The 20,485-nt window shown below is 46.2% G+C and overlaps 1 protein-coding gene across 1 annotated transcript; it reads left to right on the top strand.

Annotated features, from left to right (window-relative positions):
- Window positions 1–2,723: 2,723 nt before the first annotated feature.
- Window positions 2,724–4,732, top strand: LOC149329277 (sulfotransferase ssu-1-like). Its single transcript, XM_089562175.1, has one exon. The coding sequence runs from the start codon at window positions 2,920–2,922 to the stop codon at window positions 3,808–3,810; it is 891 nt and encodes a 296-aa protein (XP_089418301.1). The 5' UTR covers window positions 2,724–2,919; the 3' UTR covers window positions 3,811–4,732.
- Window positions 4,733–20,485: the final 15,753 nt, after the last annotated feature.

A 20,485-nucleotide genomic window follows, 5' to 3' on the forward strand; every position in this document is an offset into this window, starting at 1 on the left:
TCAGGCGGTAAGCCAGTATCTGGAGCAGATGGTTCCAAGGGAGGAGGGAGGCCTGTGTTGCACCCCATCTCCCTTTTTTTTAGCCTCGCGGGGAGTATAAAATTCATACACAGTTGTTATCAAGGGCTGCTTTTGTAATGTTGCTTTGCGAATCAGGACGCCGTAGTGGAGGGCTCCGGAAATTTCGACCACCTGAAGTTCTTTAACGTGCACTGACATCGCACCCGTGTACTGTGCGATGTCAGTGCACGTTAAAGAACCCCAGGTGGTCGAAATTTCTGGAGCCCTCCACTACGGCGTCTCTCATAGCCTGAGTCGCTTTGGGACGTTAAACCCCATGAACCAAACGAAACCTAATTGGTTTTTTTTTCATGTTTTGAAGAGAAAAATTAAACGTCCTTAGTTAAATTTGTCCTCGAACAAGGCTATTCAGGACAGACGTCGCCGCGTTTTACCATCAATCTTTGTAGTTAACACAGTGCGGAGCGGCAAACTCCATCATCTGCGTATATTTGTTGCGAAACAAGCCACTAACAGAAGGAGTTGAAAAATTATGACCACTTGGTTTCAGACGTGTCCGTGTCCTCAGCTGTTTGTCCCAGAGCCGTGTGGCGGCGGACCTATTGGGAAATAAATTTGCCTTTATTGCGTGGAATTCTCCGCATGTGTTGCAGTAATAAGACCAAGGGAATTCCAAGGAATGTTACAAAAAATGGCTGGGGCTTAGCTAAGGTTAAGCCGGGATATCTCGAAGCGAAAAGCTGCGGTGATGCTTATGGTTTAGTTTATGGTTATGCATTATGATTTAGTCTATGGATATGCTTACTGTTTAGCTTATGGTTATGCGTTATGATTTATGAGTAGTAGTAGCAAGACGATCAGCCATAAACATTGCCCTTGTCTTGGCTGCGTCGTTTAGCGAGACGTTCTTCTCGTTGTTCGGGAGTCTCGGACGCTCGTTGAGCTTTAAGCCTTTCATTTCTTCGCTCCTTTTCAGCCAACTCCCGTGGTAGCACTTCTGTATCGGTAGTATCACTCTCTTCTCCTTCCATGTTGAATGCGCACGCCTATTCTCTGGCAAGCGGTTATATAGCCGGCCTCCGCGATAAACTCGCGCTTGCGGCGAACGTCAAACGATGACGCATAGCGCGCGGCAGCGTGCGCCTGTTCTATGGGCAAGCGCGCCTTATATGCGCCTCCTTTCAAATGCGCACTTCGCACGACTGCGGGGGAAAAGTCAAACGGTGACGAGGAAAAGAGGGGGTGCCGTGTGGCAAAGACGACACGTCAGGGAAAGTCGTGCTATGTCTCTTTAAAAACACCACATTTGCCGTGGAATTCAACCGGCAGCGGTTTGCCGACAGGCGAAGCGAGGGGGCCTGGAAAGTTTGGTCCTGCTCGCACTGTATCCCAGCTGCCGCTCTTCTAAAATATCGTGATCCGTCGTGCTTTTTTCTTGTTGCGTCTTGCTAGCGTATCGCAGCGCCGCGTCCCACCGACAACAACCTGAGATGTCACTTCGTCAGTATGGGGATACTAGGACACATAGAATACTTCACAAAATCATTCACTAAGCTTCTTTCTCACGCAAGCATGAAGTCAAACTGTCATAGAAGACGTTTTTTACTGCAAATAATAGTTACTCAAAGAATTACACTGAACTTAGCTATTTCTCTAAAGAATAGTTTCCATATTGCTATTGGGCTATTATCCCTCCTCCTACTTATTTAACGCCTAATTAGCCTGACGCGTATCATAAATTATGCTGATGACCGGTGAGGTAAAGCTAGTACCCAACACAGGTTTCTTTTTATAAGCGTATTTGTTTTTTCTGAGGTGCTGAAAACTGTATGTTTTTATTTTAGTCTGCCCACGTTCGTATTTGAAGCCATTCAAAAACATTCTATCCATTTCCCAATGAAGTTGAGAGATCGTATTCGCTTCGCGACCGTTTTTTTACTGCAAATAATAGTTACTCAAAGAATTATACTGAACTTAGCTATTTCTCTAAACAATATCTTCAATGTTACTATTGCGCTATTACCCCTCTTTCTTCTTATTTAACGCCTAATTAGCCTGACGCGTATCATAAATTATGCTGATGACCGGTGAGGTAAAACTAGTACCCAACACAGGTTTCGTTTTATAAGTGTATTTGTTTTTTTTTCAAAGGTGCTGAAAGCTGTTTGTTTCTATTTTAGTCTGCCCACGTTCATATTTGAAGCCATTCGAAAACATTCGATCCATTTTCCAATGAAGTTGACCGATAGTATTCGCTCCGCGACCCGTAATTTGATTAACGCCTAGCGATAGAGGGATTAAACCTTTAAGCACGCGATTAAATTTTGCGTCGGGTAAAATAATGGGCTGGCTTCAGTTTTTTCCTTTCCGTTGAGGCTTTGCACTGCTCAGTTCTAACGCCTGAACTCTATGCCCCCTCCTCATTCTTTTTATCACTAGGATAGCACGGCCTAGCTCTATCTTTTCGAAGATAAGTTTGGACAATTGCCGGGAACACTACGAGAAGTGTAGGTGCATGATTAGCTACGCCGAAGCAGTGAGACCACTGCTGCTGACGCAGGACCAACAAAAGTGCTCGCAGACTCGGAGCTTGGCGAGTTAGCTGTCAGGCGGCGCCCTCTCCCTGGGATCTCCATCTGTCCGGGTGGCGATAATATAAAGAGAGGCAGCGGCTGGTGCGATGCGCTGCTCACTCTCTCCGGTTTCGCCCGCTATCTCTCGACCTGTGCCGGCGGCGGGAATTAGCCCCATTGCCGCGATTAGAAACGTCGGCCGCGCCGCCCTCCTCGCCTCATCCGCACCAAGGCCGTGCCGACAGAACGCGCCGAAACAGCAGCGAGCCCGTACCGCCGAGGAGGATCCGTTCCCCGAAACGCGCTCTCAGCTTTGCAGGAGACCATGGCGGCTCGGCGACCGACTTACAAGCGTCACGAGGCGACCGGATGGGTCTTTCCCCGCGACGGCTTCGAGTGGTCCGAGTTCGAAGCGTCCTGCAACTACAAACCTCGCGTCGACGACATCCTGCTCATGACGTACCCAAAGTCCGGCACCACGTGGGTCCAGTACATGCTCTACTTACTCGTCCACAACATGAAGCCTGTGCCGCCGGGTTCCAGGCTGGACAGCTTCGCGCCGTTCCTCGAGAAAGGGGGACTGGCTCTCCTGGACTCTCTGGAGAAGTCTCCGAGGCCCATCAAGACGCACCTGTCATTCGACGTGATGCCCTGGCACGCCGAGCCCCGTTACGTCTGCGTGCTGCGGAACCCGAAGGACGTGTGCGTGTCCCTGTACCACCATGTCCGAGGGTTCGAGAAGTACTACCACTTCGTGGACGGCAGCTTCGACGACTTCTTCGAGGCCTTCCTGGAAGGCGAAGTGGACTCAGCAGACTACCACGACCATCTGCTGTCTCTCTGGAACCATCGACACAAGGAGAACGTCCTCATACTCACCTACGAAGACCTCACAGAGAGAACCTTGGAAGAGCTAAAGAAGATTGTTGACCACGTCAGACCCTCCTTCCCGCCAGGGTGGGAACCACCCGACTTGGCTTCCGTGGTCGCTGAGGCGAGCTTCGACGTGATGAGATCGCATCGCCCTGAACAGTGGAGCAGCACGAGACCGGAAAATATGCCGGCTTTCATACGTCGCGGCCGAGTGGGGGACTGGCGCAACTACTTTACGCAGGACCAGAACGAGAGGCTGGAGAGCAAGTTCTTCCGCAAACTCGCCGGCTCGGGTGCTGAGTTCCTATGGCCCAAAGATATGAAGCCTCCCGCGACCAGTTGAAGCCGGTTTGAGAACTTGGTATCTGTGGTGAAGTTACAGCCATGATTTGTGTACGATGTTGAGGAATTCCAGTCTAATCTTTAATAGATTACTGAGTGCGTGTGTGCAACGGTGGGTAAACGGGTAGAAAAAAAAAGAGAGCCCCTGTTTCATGAGATTTCACGAACCCTCCAAACTGTGAGCAATGCAAACAGCGTAGGGACTGCAAACAGTGGAGATACCGTACGCTGCCACATCTCAAATCCCGTATCCTGACAAGTTTGCTTCAAAATCTTTGTTGCTCATATATTTTAAAAACATTCATCGAGACCCGTGCAGTGACCTTAGGGATGCACCCCACCGCCTCAACTTCGCCGTGCTTAGTGTGTATGTGCTGTGGTACCATAAATTATCGCTTACTGGTAACTGATGTCGCACATGCAGCTTACTCAGTTCGTGGAATGTTTTGCTTTGGTTGTGGGGCGGACGTTGCGCTAACCCACACAATGCGTGTCATAGTGCAGAATAGATGAGATTGAAAGTGTATGCAAGATGACCAAAGGCCGTCTCTCAGATAACTTGCATTGAAACCATTCGCCCACTTGAGATAACAAAGGTGGCTTCCAGGTCAGCGCTCACGACTAATTTGGCACATGGTATCGCTGTTCTCAGATTATGCAGCCATCCTGGTTCACTTCGCTTTGCTAGGTGAATATAAAGCCTGAGTTATTTGTGGCACACTGATTTCTAGAGCGTATTTGTAAAAGTAGACTTTGTTCTAATATAGCCTGTTGCCTTTTAGTGTGAGCCGCAGGGCATAGCTGCGAAAAGTTGCCCTCAGAAAGATCCGCTTGATTAAGAAAAAGGGGGACTAACGACAAACTTTTGTACTGAGACGAATAGCCCGAAGAAACTAAGGACGGTTGAAAAGTCCACATACACAACGCAGACTCAAAATTGAGAGAAAACTTGATAATTCAAAACTTCAGTTGTTCGCCGTACAAACGGCTGCGCAGCCGGCTGCAGTATTATTCTGTTTTTTTTTTATTAGCCTTACTACTTTCTGTTTAAGGCAATAAATTTCTGGTGCAAGTCAGCGCTATGTATGCGTGCTAATCGGCGTCCTTCTTTTTGTCGCGGTTTCTAGTTTAGATAGTTCATACACGATAGTTCATATCTTTATCATTTTAACTGCAGCAACGAGTAACCTCGATTGGCACTGTGCGCTCTTGCCTGCCCATAACGAGTTCACTCGTCGCCAGGCTTAACGCTCTCAAGCAGCAGTCGTGAGTTAGCTCGGCATGACACGAAGCGTCATCAAGTGCCTGTAACAAGTGTGCTCTTTATTCAACATTCTGCTTTCTACTGCCGATGAGAAGCCAGCTCGCCATATTGCGCAGCTTGCAGACTGCATTTTAGGCAGTCTTTTTCGGCACAACTTCTCATGACGAGAAAAGTTTTGCATAACAAGTTTATGTACTGCTGCACAAGTTGTGGCTAAGGCTGCTATTTGGGAAAGTTGGCACTGATTGATTGTTAAACAGCGCGGGAGGAAAGGACAGATGAAAGAACACGCAGCACAAGCGCAACACACAAAGTTGCGGTATTGCGCTGCGCACTGTGCCTTGTTCTCGACTTTACCACATTAGTTGGTACACATTGAAGCAAAACGCTTGCACAGTTTTCTGGAAAAAATTTTTTCCTCAGGGCGCGAGCAAATTAGCCCCTCACCGAGGTAAACAAGGCGCGTATCCTTCATTTTTTTAGCCATGCCTATCAAATGAAGTATATAGCTGTTTGGTCTGAGGTTTCTGATAAAGAAATGGTGTAGAAAATGAAGGCAGTAAAACTTTCTGCTTGCTTCAAGTTTTTAATTTTTTTTTCGGTATCTAAGCACTTATCTAAAAGAAAGACTTTCAACCGTCTTCCAACAATGGTTCATTCGCTCTAGTTAGTGCTTGACGAAAGCTCTGAGTAGCTAAAAAAACGGTTTTCTGACAAAGTGCTCCTCGTGAGTCGTAAAATCGCCTTGCTGCTTTCACAGTGTCAATCGTGAGTGCGCTTCAGGATGTTAGCAGCAGCAGCCCAACACAAACATAGACACGTCCAAGCATTGATAACTTGCTACGGTAGCAAGCACCATTACACGAAAGAAGCGGAAATTTGTGCACGCTCTGGCACGCATGCTGGAAATGTTGAGATAAAATCATTTGGGAATGAATTCAACTTTGCTTGCGTCTTCACACTTCATAGCCTTACAGCAGAACGTCGATGCTTTCTGCTCCTCTAATTACTGCGGTAATTTTGTTTCAGAATAATTAGGTCGCACAGTACTGTACGGCGAACCATGGACGACAAGGTCGCCTATTAAATCACAAGGAGTACTTGAGAGTTCTGAAAATTGCGACTTGAAATTGTCAGGGGGCAACTAGCGTGAAGTCGAAAGGATGAAACTGTTTCATGTATAATGGAGGTCAACCCAATGCTTTTTGCACGAGAAAACAGTATGGTGTTCTGCGGGAAGCATTAATATACGACGAAATCGAGCCAGCGTGATTTGAATGAAGCAATGGTCGCGATAGGGTGATAAGATAAAAAAAAGTGCCGGCCCTTTGAGACTTTCAACGCGTATACAACAGCTGTAGCTGACCGGTACTCAGTTATGCGGAAGAGACGTGCAGGCTAACAAAAGCGAGCTATGGAAAGAAAAATGATGGGTGTAACGTTTAGAGACAGGAAGCGGGCGGAGTGAGTGATTTAAAAAACACGGGTTAACTACATCAAGTCGAAATCAAGAGGAAGAAATGGGCTTGGGCAGGGCAATTTCATCTGTGCTCAAAAACGCGGGGAGGCTTTGGGTCATGACGCATAAATATCTGTTTCTTAGGTAAAAGAAAAATAACCATATCGTGTTTAAAGAACTAATAAGATATGTGCGTGCTGGGACCACACTTTCATGTGAAAAGCTGCTTGCCCAAACCATGATCGCATTCCGATGCATTGAGACACTATGAAACTCGTGACTGAATTAAGGTTTCAGGCCGCCGCGGTGGCTCAGTGGCTATGGTGCTCGGCTGCTGACCCGAAAGACGCGGGTTCGATCCTGGCCGCGGCGGTGGAATTTCTTTGGAGGAGAAATTCGAGGCCCGTGTACTGTGCGATGTCAGTGCACGTTAAAGAACCCCAGGTGGTCGAAATTTCCCGAGCCCTCCACTACGGCGTCTCTCATAGCCTTAGTCGCTTTGGGACGTTAAACCCCATAAACCAAACCAAACCGAATTAAGGTTTCGGAGGCTGCGCATGCTGCTTGAAATACGTACTGCCAATGGAGGAGAAACCGACAACATAGCACCGCTTTTCCTTCCCAAATAGTTACGAGCGTGGATTCGCATCTGTGGGACCATGATTGTTGGCGCAATTTTAAAACTCCTCGTCTTGGTTAACAATACAAGATATCTAAGCAGCGATATGAGCAACTTTTCGCAGTAAATAATATTTAAAAAAAAAACCGCTAGCAATGACTCATTCGTTGTCAGCTTTGACGTAGGCTTCAGATGCGTGACAAAGAGAGAAAGTCGAGAAATGTTCTCCCTGTGGTGGAGGAATAACACAGCGAAGAATTGTTTCAAAAAAAAGAAAAATGAAGTATATATACCGGAGGAATACCTTTAGTGCATTCGCACGCTTCAACAACACCAGCGTGCACCTTCGCCGTATTTGGTCGTAAATAACAATCAGGAAGGCATTCTTGTGGACAGTTTCACTGGTATTATTGAAGCGAGATGAACGTGCGGCACCTTGTCGTATTTTGCCTTTCTGGAGTGGTCCTGCGCAAACCGATATCAACAGCAGGGACCCCTACTCGCATAGCTTCCGCGTCACAAGGAGCGATGGTCTCATTGAAGCAGATCTGGAGAAACAAAAGCAAGTTTTCAGCATGCGAGACGCCTGAAAGCTATATATACAATTTTAAAGCAACAGTCGGAGCTTCGGAGAACGCGAAAGTACTTAGGTCATTGGTAAGTTTGTCTTCTTCTCAAGAAATCGTTTATTTATTGCAGAAAATGGTACTAGGTGTTCCAAAGCATTAATGTGTTTTATACGAGGAGTGGTTTGCCTCTTGCACCGTATTTTTTTTCAAACCAGGTAGTGATAGACATCGCGTATCGTCGTTTTATAAAAGAACCGCAGTGTTTTATGTCGGTTCTACAGGTGATTAATTTCTGTTATTAGTATCGTCGTCACTAGGAGCACCTCAGTGTTTCATATACACTCCGCTATAAGTGGTGCATTTTTGTTACTAGTATCGTCATCTATAAGAGTACCTCAGTGTTGATGTATTCTCCATTAGACGCCATGAATTCTTGCTACCAGTGAACCAGTCTCTGCATGCCGTCTTGTCGAAGAAAGAGGGCGACTCTTCACACCACCAACCGGCTTTGCATTGATAACGCCTTCTTAAGATACAGTGCACTCATCCTTCAGTTTTGTCTTCATCCTGGGAAGCAGCCAAAGGTGCGGTGGCACGGTGTACAGCGTTTTAGGTGCGTGAGGTGATGCATTGTCGAAGTGCCTCCTTCAATTCATGCCGGTATGCTCAAGATAATGTATCATTGATGAAAGAGCATCACCGCTGGTAGAAATCATTTTGAAAATTGACGTGCGCCTGACAAAGACAACATTCAGAACTGCCGTATTTTTTCCAAAAATTATTTGCAAATATTTAGAACCAAGGAAACAAAATCTATTGATCATAACACGCATTTGCTTGCATGCGGTCAAGTGCACTGTTGCCCAATTCTAGGGTAAACACTATCCTCCACATGTTAAACACTCGCGAATTGACAAGAGGACACAGGCAATGCGGGAGGTTATCATTGTTCTCACGTTTCTGTCACTTGCTAAATGATGCGTACATCACTAACATAGGGCGCTCTGCCGAGCTGTCATGCAACTAATGATGCGTTCAAACTTTCACTTTAGAAGTGGACGGCTGCGTTTATTGAATGAGCCGCACAAAATGTGTAATATAAACTACAAAAAATGCTGTAATATTGTCCATTCATGTGTATTTGTGGCATCAGCATACCACCGAGCACGGGTATTGCACGTGCTCAGCTACATATAGTTTCCTTAAACATTGACTAGATATTTCTTACGATGAGGAGTACAACGTGTGTTGGGAAATGCAATACAGTCTACCGCTAATAGGTGTCAGTAAACCGAAATGTTTCCATGAAAGAAATCGAGAGAAAACAGTTCTGCCTCAAGGCGAACATCTGATGACTTCGTTGATAAAGCGGATACCATTGCTCTTTTTTACATTTTCGTAATTCTGTGTTGGAAAACACGGTGACTGCGGGCTAATAATTCCATTGTAGTTGAGCGCATGAGTCGTTTTTACAAAAAGCCAATTCTGTTGCATTAAAAGCGAGTTGAGAATAAATGCAGTTAACTGCATTTATTCTCAACTCACTTTTAATGCAACAGAATTTCCAATAAACTCCTATGCTTGATTACTTAAAAAGTAACAACTAAATAAACACAGTCGTTCACTAGGTGCAAAATAATTGGAACGGAATATGAGTTGTTTGGTCTCTAGCAGCCAATAGCACACAAATTTACGCAAGATAACATGTTTTGGTAGTATGGGAGGCATGTTGCGGTGCGTAAACGGTGGCATTGTTTCATCTGCTAAATGAATGAATGAATGAAGTGACGTAAGAATTCAGGATTCTTGGAGCATCGAAAACACACCTAACATAGTTCAGATTTTCAGTCACAGCCGCAGAATTCATTATTATAATGCTAGAAATACATGCATCTTGAAGTGCTCAATGTGATAGAACTGCGGAAGAAACACTGCACGCTCTACATGCCGGAACATTCAGAAGACCAGATTTATTTCGCAAAACAAAGAGCAGTTTACAGAAAAAAATAGTAGAGGTGGGAGGATAGTTGCTCTGTGAGTATAAGATCTCGATTCGGAAAATGTGCAGGTGGGGCCAGTGTAGGGATTTAGCAAGTCTTAATTTCGACGTCCAGATAAACCTTTTTCAAGTAAAAGCACTATTATTATGGGATCACCAAAACTGCCGCACCAGGTGAACCATCACGGTGATAACCCATTAGCTTTGTCTAAGTCAGTGACGAGGAACATATGGGCATCAGCCCGTTAACGCTATGGCGTCGTGCCTACATGGCGCTTAAGTGTCCCTTCCAGTTTTTTACTGATGTCAACTTCTTTCCCCTCCCTCAAAAGCGTCTTTCTTGTGCCGCGCCTACGACCCTTGACACCTATTGGATCATCATAATCATCGTCATCAGAATGACTACACCCACTGCAGGACAAAGATCTCTCCCATGTCTCTCCAACTAACCCTGTCATTTGCCAGCTGCGTCCGCCGTATTCCCGCAAGTTAATGTCATCCGCCAACATAACTTGCTGCCATCCCCTGCTACGCTTGCCTTCTCACGGAATCCACTCCGTTACCCTTAAGGACCAGCGGTTATGTTGCCTTCGCATTACGCGCCCTGCTCGAGCCCATTTCTTCCTCTTGTTTTCACGTAGGATGTCATATACCGACGTTTGTTCCCTCAGCCACTCTGCCCGCTTCCGGTCTCTTAACGTCACACCTATCATTTTTCTTTCCATAGCTCGCGGCATCCTTAACTTAGCATGAACCATTTTCGTTAGCCTCCCCATTTCTGCCCCATAGGTGAGTACCGGTAAGTTACCGCTGTGGTATACTTTCCTCTTGAGGGATATTGGTAAACGTCTATTCATGAACTGTGAAGACTTGCCATATGCCCTCCACCCCATTCTTATTCTTCTAGTTATTTCCCTGCCATGATCCGGATCAGCATTCACTACATGCCCTAAGTACATGCCCTTTACACTTCCCCTGCACTTTACACTTTACCCTACATGCCCTTTACACTCCCAGCACCTCGCTACGAACAATGAACTGCTGTTCCTTGCGAGGGTGGTGAGCATTACTTTGCATTTCTGCATATTAATTTTTTGAGCCACCGTTCTGCTGTGCCTGTCTAATTCATGATCATGCTTTGCAGTTCATCTCCTGAGTGACTTAACAAGGCAGTGTCACCAGTGAATCGCAGATTACTTAGGTATTCTCCATTAATTCTTATTCCCAACCCTTCCAAATACAGGCCTCGGAACACTTCCTCTAAATAGGTGGCGAAGAGCATTAGCGAGATCGTGTCTCCATGCTCCCATATTATTGTGGCACTTCTTTGCAGTTACAAAAAAATTGAATAGATAACCCTTCACCGCTCAGTGGCATTATAAAATCATGTGAAACAGTGCTTGTATGTTAAAAACTGCTCCAAATCTAGGGCAGAAATATCTCCTAACGCCAGAAACAGAGCAAGCCTGCTTTGAGGCGACAATTAGAAGCGAGACGTTCGCATACTTATACTGATTACAAGCCCCTTCGTCGGTGCGACTGAAAGCCGCAGAGAGGAATTCGAAGTGTTACTGCTAGCACAGTGCTGAGTACTCTTTTACCGATGCTTCGAAGAATGCAGGGTCGAGACGGAACAGACAATAGAGTTGCACTATAGGCCCTCGTTAGATAAGAGAGGCTTCTACGAACGACACAGCGTTATCAGCAAGCATCACAGACGAGGAGATAAGGTTCTCTTCACTTTCAACGGTGCAACCAGCAGCAATCTAACAGATTCTGAGCGGAATTAGGCCACCTCCAGTGATGGTCACGACAAGGAAAAGTTTACGAATCACACGGGCACTGACAGTTTGATTATAGCGACCTTTTATAACACTGTAATAGCAGCACTCTAGGCTTTGTAACAGTTTTTTGCGATTCTGAACGACAAAGTAGTGATTTTTCTCAGTCAGGCGTCCTCTGTACGCGATAACACCAATCAAAGATACCTACTAAGGCTTGTAATGTGAATGCAAGATAACCTATGGTAGTTCAGGGTAACGGACTGGATTCCAAGAGAAGGTAACCATAGCAAGAGGCGGGAGAAAGTTACGAGGGCAGATGAGATTAAAAAGTTGGAGAGATATGGGGGAAGCCTTTGTTCTGCAGTGGGCGTAGTCTGGTTGATGACGAAAATTATGACAAAACCTTGCGTTTCCGCCCACTTTTTCAGAGATAGAACGCTGCGTCTGCTCCTACGCGCATCCAGTTCTTCAATACAAGCTCGAATGCGCCTTCTGTTCTCTACTGTTTGCATTTTCAGAAGAGCAGAATCAGATCATTGTGGATGTCACGTTAATGAGTGAAAGATTGAGCGACAGGTGTAACGCTGCCTTAGGTTTTTCAACTATTCAATGTAGCGAAGGATTTCGGTGCTGATGATATTTTCAGGAATTTTCTTGGTACGCACCCTTTGCTCTGCTCATAGACTGCTGCTTGAGTCAAGGTTCATACGTTCCAAACCAAATGCTCAGAGAAAGATTATTTTAGAGCGCAGCGCTCAGGCGCCCGTTCCTGGATTGCGCGTCATAGTCATCGGCGTCGGCCTTGTCGGCGTAACATACCATCTGGCAACCATGGCAGGTTGTAGCAGAGCAAAACTAAGAGCGGGCTCCAGCTGTCAATCGAAACATGTCTCTCTGAAATTCTCTACCTCAGCACATCGCAAAACCAAAATACGTGAAGAGTTGCGCTCAAGTTTCACATTACCGCCTACGTAATCGTGTATTTTCTAGTTCTCAGTTCAACTTCGAAATGCTCGAAACATATCTTGGATATACAAGAAAAGAACGTTAAAAAAACACAGCGTTTCTTTCCCATGCTTGCCGATTAATCGTGGACTGTATGCGTTGCCTCCTATGCTGCTCGCGCCTATTCGCCTGAGCATACTAAAGCAGCCTTACGTTCAGAGCGTGTACTATTCAAAACAAACACTGGTGGTGGTGGTGGTGGTGGTGGTGAAAACATTTATTCAGAACGGACAGGAGGTGTTTAGATCAGCCCGTAAGGGACCGATCCTTACAAACACTAGGTGGAGGTCCCTAGTTTGGGACCCCAGTGGCGGTAGCCGCCGCCCGGGCGCGCCCGACTAAGGCTTGTTGGGCCTGTAAGTCGTGGTAGTCGAGCAGGGTCGCCTCCCACTCCTCCCGGGTTGGGTTGGGGATAGGGGGAATGGCCGGGTTGGAGGGGCAGGCCCACACCATGTGATAGGTGTCCGAAGACACCGCACTACAGTGCGGGCAGTTGCCGCTAAAGGAGGGGTCAAAATGTTTTAGGGCTGCCGGGCACAGCAATGTATTGGTGAAGAGGGGGAGAAGGAGCCGCTCATCCGCCTTCTTGAGGCCTTTACAGGGGCTAGGGTAAAGGCGTGCAGCACGCCCTGTACGCCGATGACATCACTCTGTGGGCCACGCAGGGCAGCACAGGGGACATTGAAACGAGCCTGCAAACAGCGGCGACGATAGTAGACCGCTACGCCCGCCGCTGCGGTCTTCAATGTTCCCCTCAAAAATCGGAATTTGTGCACCTCCGCCCCTCACAGAAGTGCACAACTAAAATATCTCTTTCTCTTGAGAGTGGTCCCATACGCGAAAGTGATGAGATACGGGTACTCGGACTCTACATCCACAAACACAGGCGGCCAGACACTACATTGGCCAAACTCCGCCGGGTTTCCGACAAACGCGGAGGGTTACGAAGTAAGGATGCCTTGCGGCTGGCAAACGCCTTCGTAACTAGTCGAATTCTCTATTCGACTCCTTATCTCCACCTACGGAAACAAGAGGAGGACGCCCTTGAGGTCATCCTTTGCAAAATTATAAAGCGTGCCCTTGACCTCCCCATCACTACTTAAAACAGCCGGCTTATGGCCCTTGGGGTGGTGAATACTTTCCGGGAGCTCCGGGAGGCGCACCTTACAAACCAGTACACGCGCTTGTCGCTCACGGAGTCGGATCGCCGCCTTCTTGCTCGACTCCATATCCAACACACCCCTCCAATGGAAGACAGGTTTCGCATCCCAGAATTGTGGAGACGTGCCCTCCACGTGCGGCCTCTTCCAGCAAACATGTCACATGAAGACCATAATGGTCGGCGCCTGGCACGTGCGGAAGCGCTAGCCCGATATTATGGCAACAAAACAGGTGTATACTACGTGGACGCCTCCGGCCCTAACCACGGGGGATGGTACACGACCGCGGTAGTTCACAACAGCAACACAGTTAACGGCCTCGCTTTCAGAGCCCGCAGTGCAACACAATCAGATGAGGTCGCGATTGCTCTCGCGGCCTCTCATTCCAATTCAAAATACATCATCACCGACTCGCGAGGGGCCTGTCGGAACGTCGAACAAGGCTGCACTCCCTTCCTAGCCTATCGAATATACCAAAATTGCATACGGGATACGGACCCGCTCACCGTTACCTCATATGGGCCCCTGCTCATCAGGGGTTGGCAGGAAACGAGGCAGCAGACGCAGCCGCCCGCGCGCTCTCCCACCGGGCTGTTTTCTCCTCCCCACCTGATCAGGAACCCGATTTTAATCCGGTCTATACGTTGAAAAATATCGCAACCTACTATCAAGATAACACTGTAGGAGATACTTAATCTCCGCCTTGATCACATGACGCGATAGCGTTAATTTGTAAATGATCATATACGCGGAATTGGTCATTCTCAACTTTACGTTTATCGAACCCTGGATTGGAGTGCAAAACATTTCTTTCGTCAGAAGGCAAAATGCAGATGATCCGTGCTAGGTGACTATCAGTCCACGGCTGACAGCGACCTGAGTAGCCCATTCAATGGCCCGGGTTTGAACGCTCAGGTCTGAATTGACCAACACGGCCTCCTTTTGCTCGAGAGTAGGAACTCTGAAGGACGCTGCCGTATGTGTTGCGATTTATCGCCTGCGGTTGTACCATACTCCGCTGTGCTGTTTTGTCGTTGTGCTGTTTTTTTCCGTGTGCTGTTTTGTCACTGTGCTGTTTTTCTCTGTGCTCTTTTGTCACTGTACTCTTTTGTCCAGCGTGCTGTTTTGACACGTCCTGTTTTTTCCCTGTGTGGTCTTGTTGCCATGTTGTTTTTTCCCTGTGCTGTTGTGTCGCTGTGTTGTTTTTTCTCTATGCTCTTTTGTCGCTGTGCTGCTTTGTCCGGCGTGCTGTTTTGACACGCGCTGTTTTTGCCGTGTGCTGTTTTATCGCCATGCATTTCCCTTGTGCTGTTTTATCGCCATTCTGTTTTTCTTCTGCGCTATTTTGTCGCTATGCCGTTTTGTCCGAGGTGTTGTTCTGACGCGTCCTGTTTTTACAACGTGCTGTTTTACCGCCGTGCCATTCTTTCCTTGTGCTGTTTTGTCGCTGTGCTGTTTTTTGTACGCTGTCTTGACGCATGCTGTTTTGTCATGTGCTGTTCTTTCATGTCCCCCCCCCCTCTCCCTTGGGGCTACCCTATCTTTCACTCACAACGCCGTCGCCTTATTTCCTGAGTAACGGGGCCTTTAACGCGGTCGCGCTAAAAGTATCCAGGGCGGGAAAGGCACCTGCCTAAAAGCTTCGGCGCAGCACATACTGGCCGGGAACTCTGAGGTTGGTATTGCGCTTGAGACATCCATTTTGTGCGCTTAGAGCTGGTCGTATGGAAATGGCAACTGTGATTTCCTTAGGCTTGGTACGAGAAGTCGCAATCAAATTATGTAGAGAATCTTACGTGCCTCCTAGTATGTGCCGCTATTCTGACAATGCTTCGCCAAGAACATCTCCTCAGATACGCCAGTATTTCTTTTTTTAGTTATTACCAGCAGCCCTGTTCTGCGGTCTGCCGGGCGTTGCTTCGCGTGCCACACAAGGAGTTGGTTGGTTGGTTGGCTTATTGGGGTTTAACGTCCCAAAGCAACTAAGGCTATGAGTGACGCCGTAGTGCAGGGCTCCGGAAATTTCGACCACCTGGGGCTCTTTAACGTGCACTGAGTCACTGACATCGCACAGGAGTTGAATATAGATCTTGTGAAATCATCAGACAACCACCCCTCCACGCGCCTATGAGCAGGCAATCTGCAGTCACCAAGACGAAGTGCCGAGGCACCAAGGTGACGCCACGAAACATTTTTTCCCGCGATCATGCGTCTTCAACCGACACTTGCGTCGCCAGTAGCAGGCTCAGTGGCACCACAAAGCGCACTGCATTGAAACTCTTGTATGCATGTCTGCCCTGGCGTCTGTCAGGTCGGATCTACATAAGCACTGCAAAACACATATGAAACTTGGTACCATGGACACGGGTACAACTATGGCGGCAAGTGCAATGTGCTTAAAGCACAACTAGTACTGTAGGTGTGAAGTTTAGTTTGTCTGGTATTATTGTTTTCTTAAGCGATAGCAAACCTGTCTGCCGCGAATCTTTGTAGCGTTTGTTTCTTCATTCTTCAAAGCCGCCGGCACTACGCTTTATCGCTTTGTTTGGGATGCAAGACGCGACCAGATTTACCTCGACGTAATTCAAACATATACAAATTTAATTTTGTCACAGCAGGAAACACAATTTGCTTATGCTTATTCACAATTTGCTTATGTTATTCCTATTCTGTTCGCAAGCAGTCACTCATCATTTACGTGTTGACTCCTCAGTGGTCAACCAACACAAGGGTAGTGAATCAAAAGAACATGTAAAAGTGATTACTTGTATACTAATTATTTTTTTTAAAAATGTGCGACATGAACCGCTAAATTTAACCTGTGTAACTGAAATAACGCTTGCCCATCGCTTTCTTCTCCAATTTTTCAGCTTTACACTCGAACAAAGTGATCGAGTATTCTGGTCTGGGGATTTCGACTCTCCTATGGTATCGAAGTAGACCTGCGTGCATGTGCAAGTGAGTTTCTATCTCACCACCTGGCTTTGAATTGAATAAGCTCTGTGTGCTATTTCAGCCTCATAATTTTCGCGCACTTTTAGAGAGCTGAATGCTAAATGCAGTGGGCGGTGGTGTGCTACTATTCGTGCGCGGGTGTGCGCAGCGTCTTTCCCCTTCCAACTTTTTATAAATTTCCACACAATTTTCGCTGCTCCGTTTGAAAACTGATGCACTAATTAACCTCTATTTTTGAAGGCTTCGCAGAGGTGTTGTGCAGCTTTTCTAAAGCTTCTCCCGGAATGCTTGCAAAAGAAATTCTTTAATGTACGCAATGAATCGCGAGCTCTTCAGGCAGACCTTCAGAGGATGCCAGCTTTCAAAAAAATGCCGAAGCCCTCAATGAACTCTTTGTTTCGCTTTAAAGGAGCTGTGGAGTTTACACCATGCCGTTATTGTTCTCCGTAAAAAATGATTTTTCGCTATTTTCTGGGTGTCTTTATTCATACATTTATTTACTATCAAAGGTGTTCAGATGTTCGATATAAAATGTGGAAAGTATGCACAGTTAGCACAATACGAGGAGAGTTTTTAACCCAGGTGACGAAGAAGTGTAGAATTGAATGCTTCGCGGTTCAGTGGTGGAGAAGATGCAGGTAGGTAGATTGTTCTAGTCTGAGTTGGTCTTAGGGAGGAAATAACGGTAATACTGGTTGCAACTGCAACGTGAAATCGCTATCATCGTCAGCCTGACCACGCTCACTGCAGGCGAAAGGCCACCCTCATGTCAATCCAATTAACCCTGTCCTTTGCCAGCTGCGGCCACCCGTATTACAGCAAACTTTTTTAATCTCATCCGCCCGCCTAACTTTCTGCCGTCCCCTGCTACGCCTGCCTTCACTTGGAATCCACTCCGTTACCCTTGAGGACCAGCGGTTATCTTGCCTTCGCATTACATGCCTTGCCCAAGCCCATTTCTTCCTTTTGTTTTCGACTAAGATGTCATATACCTGAGTTTGTTCCCTCACCAAATTTGCCCGCTTCCGGTTTCCGAACGTTATACATATCATTTTTCTTTCCATAGCTGGCTGTGCTGCCCTTAACTTAAGCTGAACACTTTTCGTTAACCTCCAGGTTTCTGCCCCATAGGTTATTACCGGTAAGATACAGCTGCTGCATATTTTTCTTTTGATAGATATTGGTGAACTGCGTGGGTAAACTTGAAATGCTTACTTTCAACCGATAATCAGTACCGGATGATGCGTAATTTGGAGGAGTGCCGAAAGTTTGATTGAGTGAATTGTTTCCGTAATATACCTATTATGTGGAAGGCAGAAAGTCTAGAAAGATGACGCCGCATGTAAGATCTGGAAGGTGCAGAGTTATTTTCATAAGCGTGAAACCAGCTGGAGTAGAATAGTTAGCTAAAGTAAAACTAGTTGTACGATTTTGAACAACTTCCAGAGCATTGATGAACGACTTAATACTAGGGTTCCATAATGAAGACCCATATTCCATCTTCGAAAAATGACCGTTTTATAAAGCAGTTATTTTAAAGCAACTGGAACAAGCGAAAAGTTACTGCGAAGACAAGCAAGCATGAGATTAGCATTGTTAACTAAGCGTTAGTTACGAGTTTTCTATGAGTGATCACATACTGACGTGTATTCCAACATACTCAAATAAAATACAAACGGTGAGAGTGAACCGGCATTGCAACACAGGATAGGTGGTAAAGAGGTATTCAGAAAACTTGGAACACAAATTTCACTCGCTGAAAGCTCGCTAAAAAGTAGGAGCAGATCGGATTTGAAACACGACAACTAAGTATATCATTAGCGATGCCTAGAAATAGCAACTGATGTGTTCTCTGCGTGTGAATTACAGTATCGGTGCCAGTTTATAATATTGCTAGGTTTCCTAATTTTCTAAACGGGAAGATGGCAGGTATAAAAGCCATAGGTAAATGTCTCCATATATTTTTGATGCTTCCTATCTGATAAAACTCGGCTTTTGGTGAGAGTGGTCTCTCTATGATTAGAACGCCGTACCCTATCCAAGAGCATAGTCTAAAAATGCTGCACGATATCTATAATGGCTGCGCAGCTATCATAGTCATCTATAAGACCAACAATAAAATTCCAATAAGGAATGGTGTCAGGCCGGGAGTCACGATCTCGCCAATGCTACTCATCGCCTGTTTACAGGAGGTGTTCAGAGGCCTAGATTGGGAACAGATGAGGATAAGAGTCAATGGAGAATACCTTAGGTATATGTTATTCGCTGATGAAATTGCCTTGCTAAGTCACTCAGTGCATGAACTGCAAAACATGTAGACAGGCAGAGTAGAACGGTGGGTCTAAAAATAAAAGAGCCGAAACCCAAGGTAGCGTTAAACAGCCTCGGAAGGGAACAGCAATTTACAATTGGTAGCGAGGTGCTGCAAGTAGTAAGGGAATACGTCTTCTTAGGCCAGGTAGTTAACGCAGATCCGGTTCACGAGAATGAAATAACCAGAGGAAAAAAGTTGTAATGGGGCGCGTATGGCAGGGTCTTTCAGATCATGAATGGCAGTTTACCAATATCCGTAAAAAATGTATATAACAGCTGTATCTTACCGGTGCTCACCTATGGGGCAGAAACATGAAGGCTAACGAAAAGGGTTCGACTTCAGTTAAGGATAACGTAGCGAGCTATGGAAAGGAAAATTACATGTGTAATGTTAAAAGACAAGTGGGCAGAGTGGGTAAAGGCAACAGATGGTCCTTAAGGAAACGGACGGGATTCCAAGACAAGGCAAGTGTAGGAGAAGGAGGCAGAATGTTAGATGGGCGGTAGAGATAAAGAAGTTTGCGGGGAGAGGGCGACCACAGCTGACACAGGACGGGAGAGATATGGGAGAGACATTTGCCCAGCAGTGGGCGGAGTCAGGCTCATCATGATGATGACTCTACCGGAACAGAACAGCTCATATTTGTCCTCACTGTCGGTAATGGATGTCGTTAGCGAGGGCTAGAAATAACAACTGAAGTGCTATATACGTGTGAATGACAGTATTGGAGCCCGTTTCATAATATTGCTAGGTTTTCTATTTTTCCTGCCCGGGAAGATGGAAAGCGTAACAACCATCGCTAAAAGTCGGCACAGATTGGTGATACGACGCGAAAACCTCCGTGCATCTAACATACACGAAAAGAAAAGCTGTTTTCTCTCGTATGAATGAAAATTTCCAATCTTTTTTTACATGCCCTTGCCCAAGAAACCGGCTAAACAAACCAGCCAAACATACAAGGAATGCTGCTATCCACCACATCGATATTAACGTTGTTGCAGTTGACGTCCGTTGCATTCGCAGCGAGAAACCACAAGTAAGGAAAATTTTTTTATGTTTTTAATATTTTTTGTTCTTTTCCGCCGTTGCGGATGCAGTTGAAAGGTTGTAGTTCGGGTTGGATGGTGCTGACTGCTAAAAAAAATAACGCACAATTCAGTACCGGCTAGGAGGACAAATACACAGGTGCTTGTACCAGTTGAATTTCTCGGTGTTCTCAACGTACAGCTTCCATGGACAGTGTATAATATGAAAAGTGCGCATTAAGAGCTTTTAAGCATTCCGTCAACAAGCAGTCGTGGAACGTAATAAATAAACAAAAGACTTTTTAATACCGCGGCGGCTTTCGCATCACTGACATCACACATAGAAAGACAGTACCAGACGTGTATATCCATGCCATGGATATCCAGCATACAATGACAAAGTAGTGTAAGAAGGAATATTGCTGTGCATTTCACCGCTGCGTATCGCCTTCAGAGTGGTATTTTCAATTTTTTGGCTATGTGGAGATTTCGTCACATTCAGAATATTCGCTTCTATCTCAAC

The sequence above is a fragment of the Amblyomma mixtum genome, chromosome 9 (genome assembly GCF_055824585.1).
Source record: "Amblyomma mixtum isolate Tamu chromosome 9, ASM5582458v1, whole genome shotgun sequence".
Lineage (NCBI taxonomy): Eukaryota > Metazoa > Arthropoda > Arachnida > Ixodida > Ixodidae > Amblyomma > Amblyomma mixtum.

Coding starts and splice junctions, on each gene's coding strand:
- LOC149329277 (XM_089562175.1), top strand. CDS start 2,920: ATGGCGGCTCGGCGACCGACTTACAAGCGTCACGAGGCGACCGGATGG.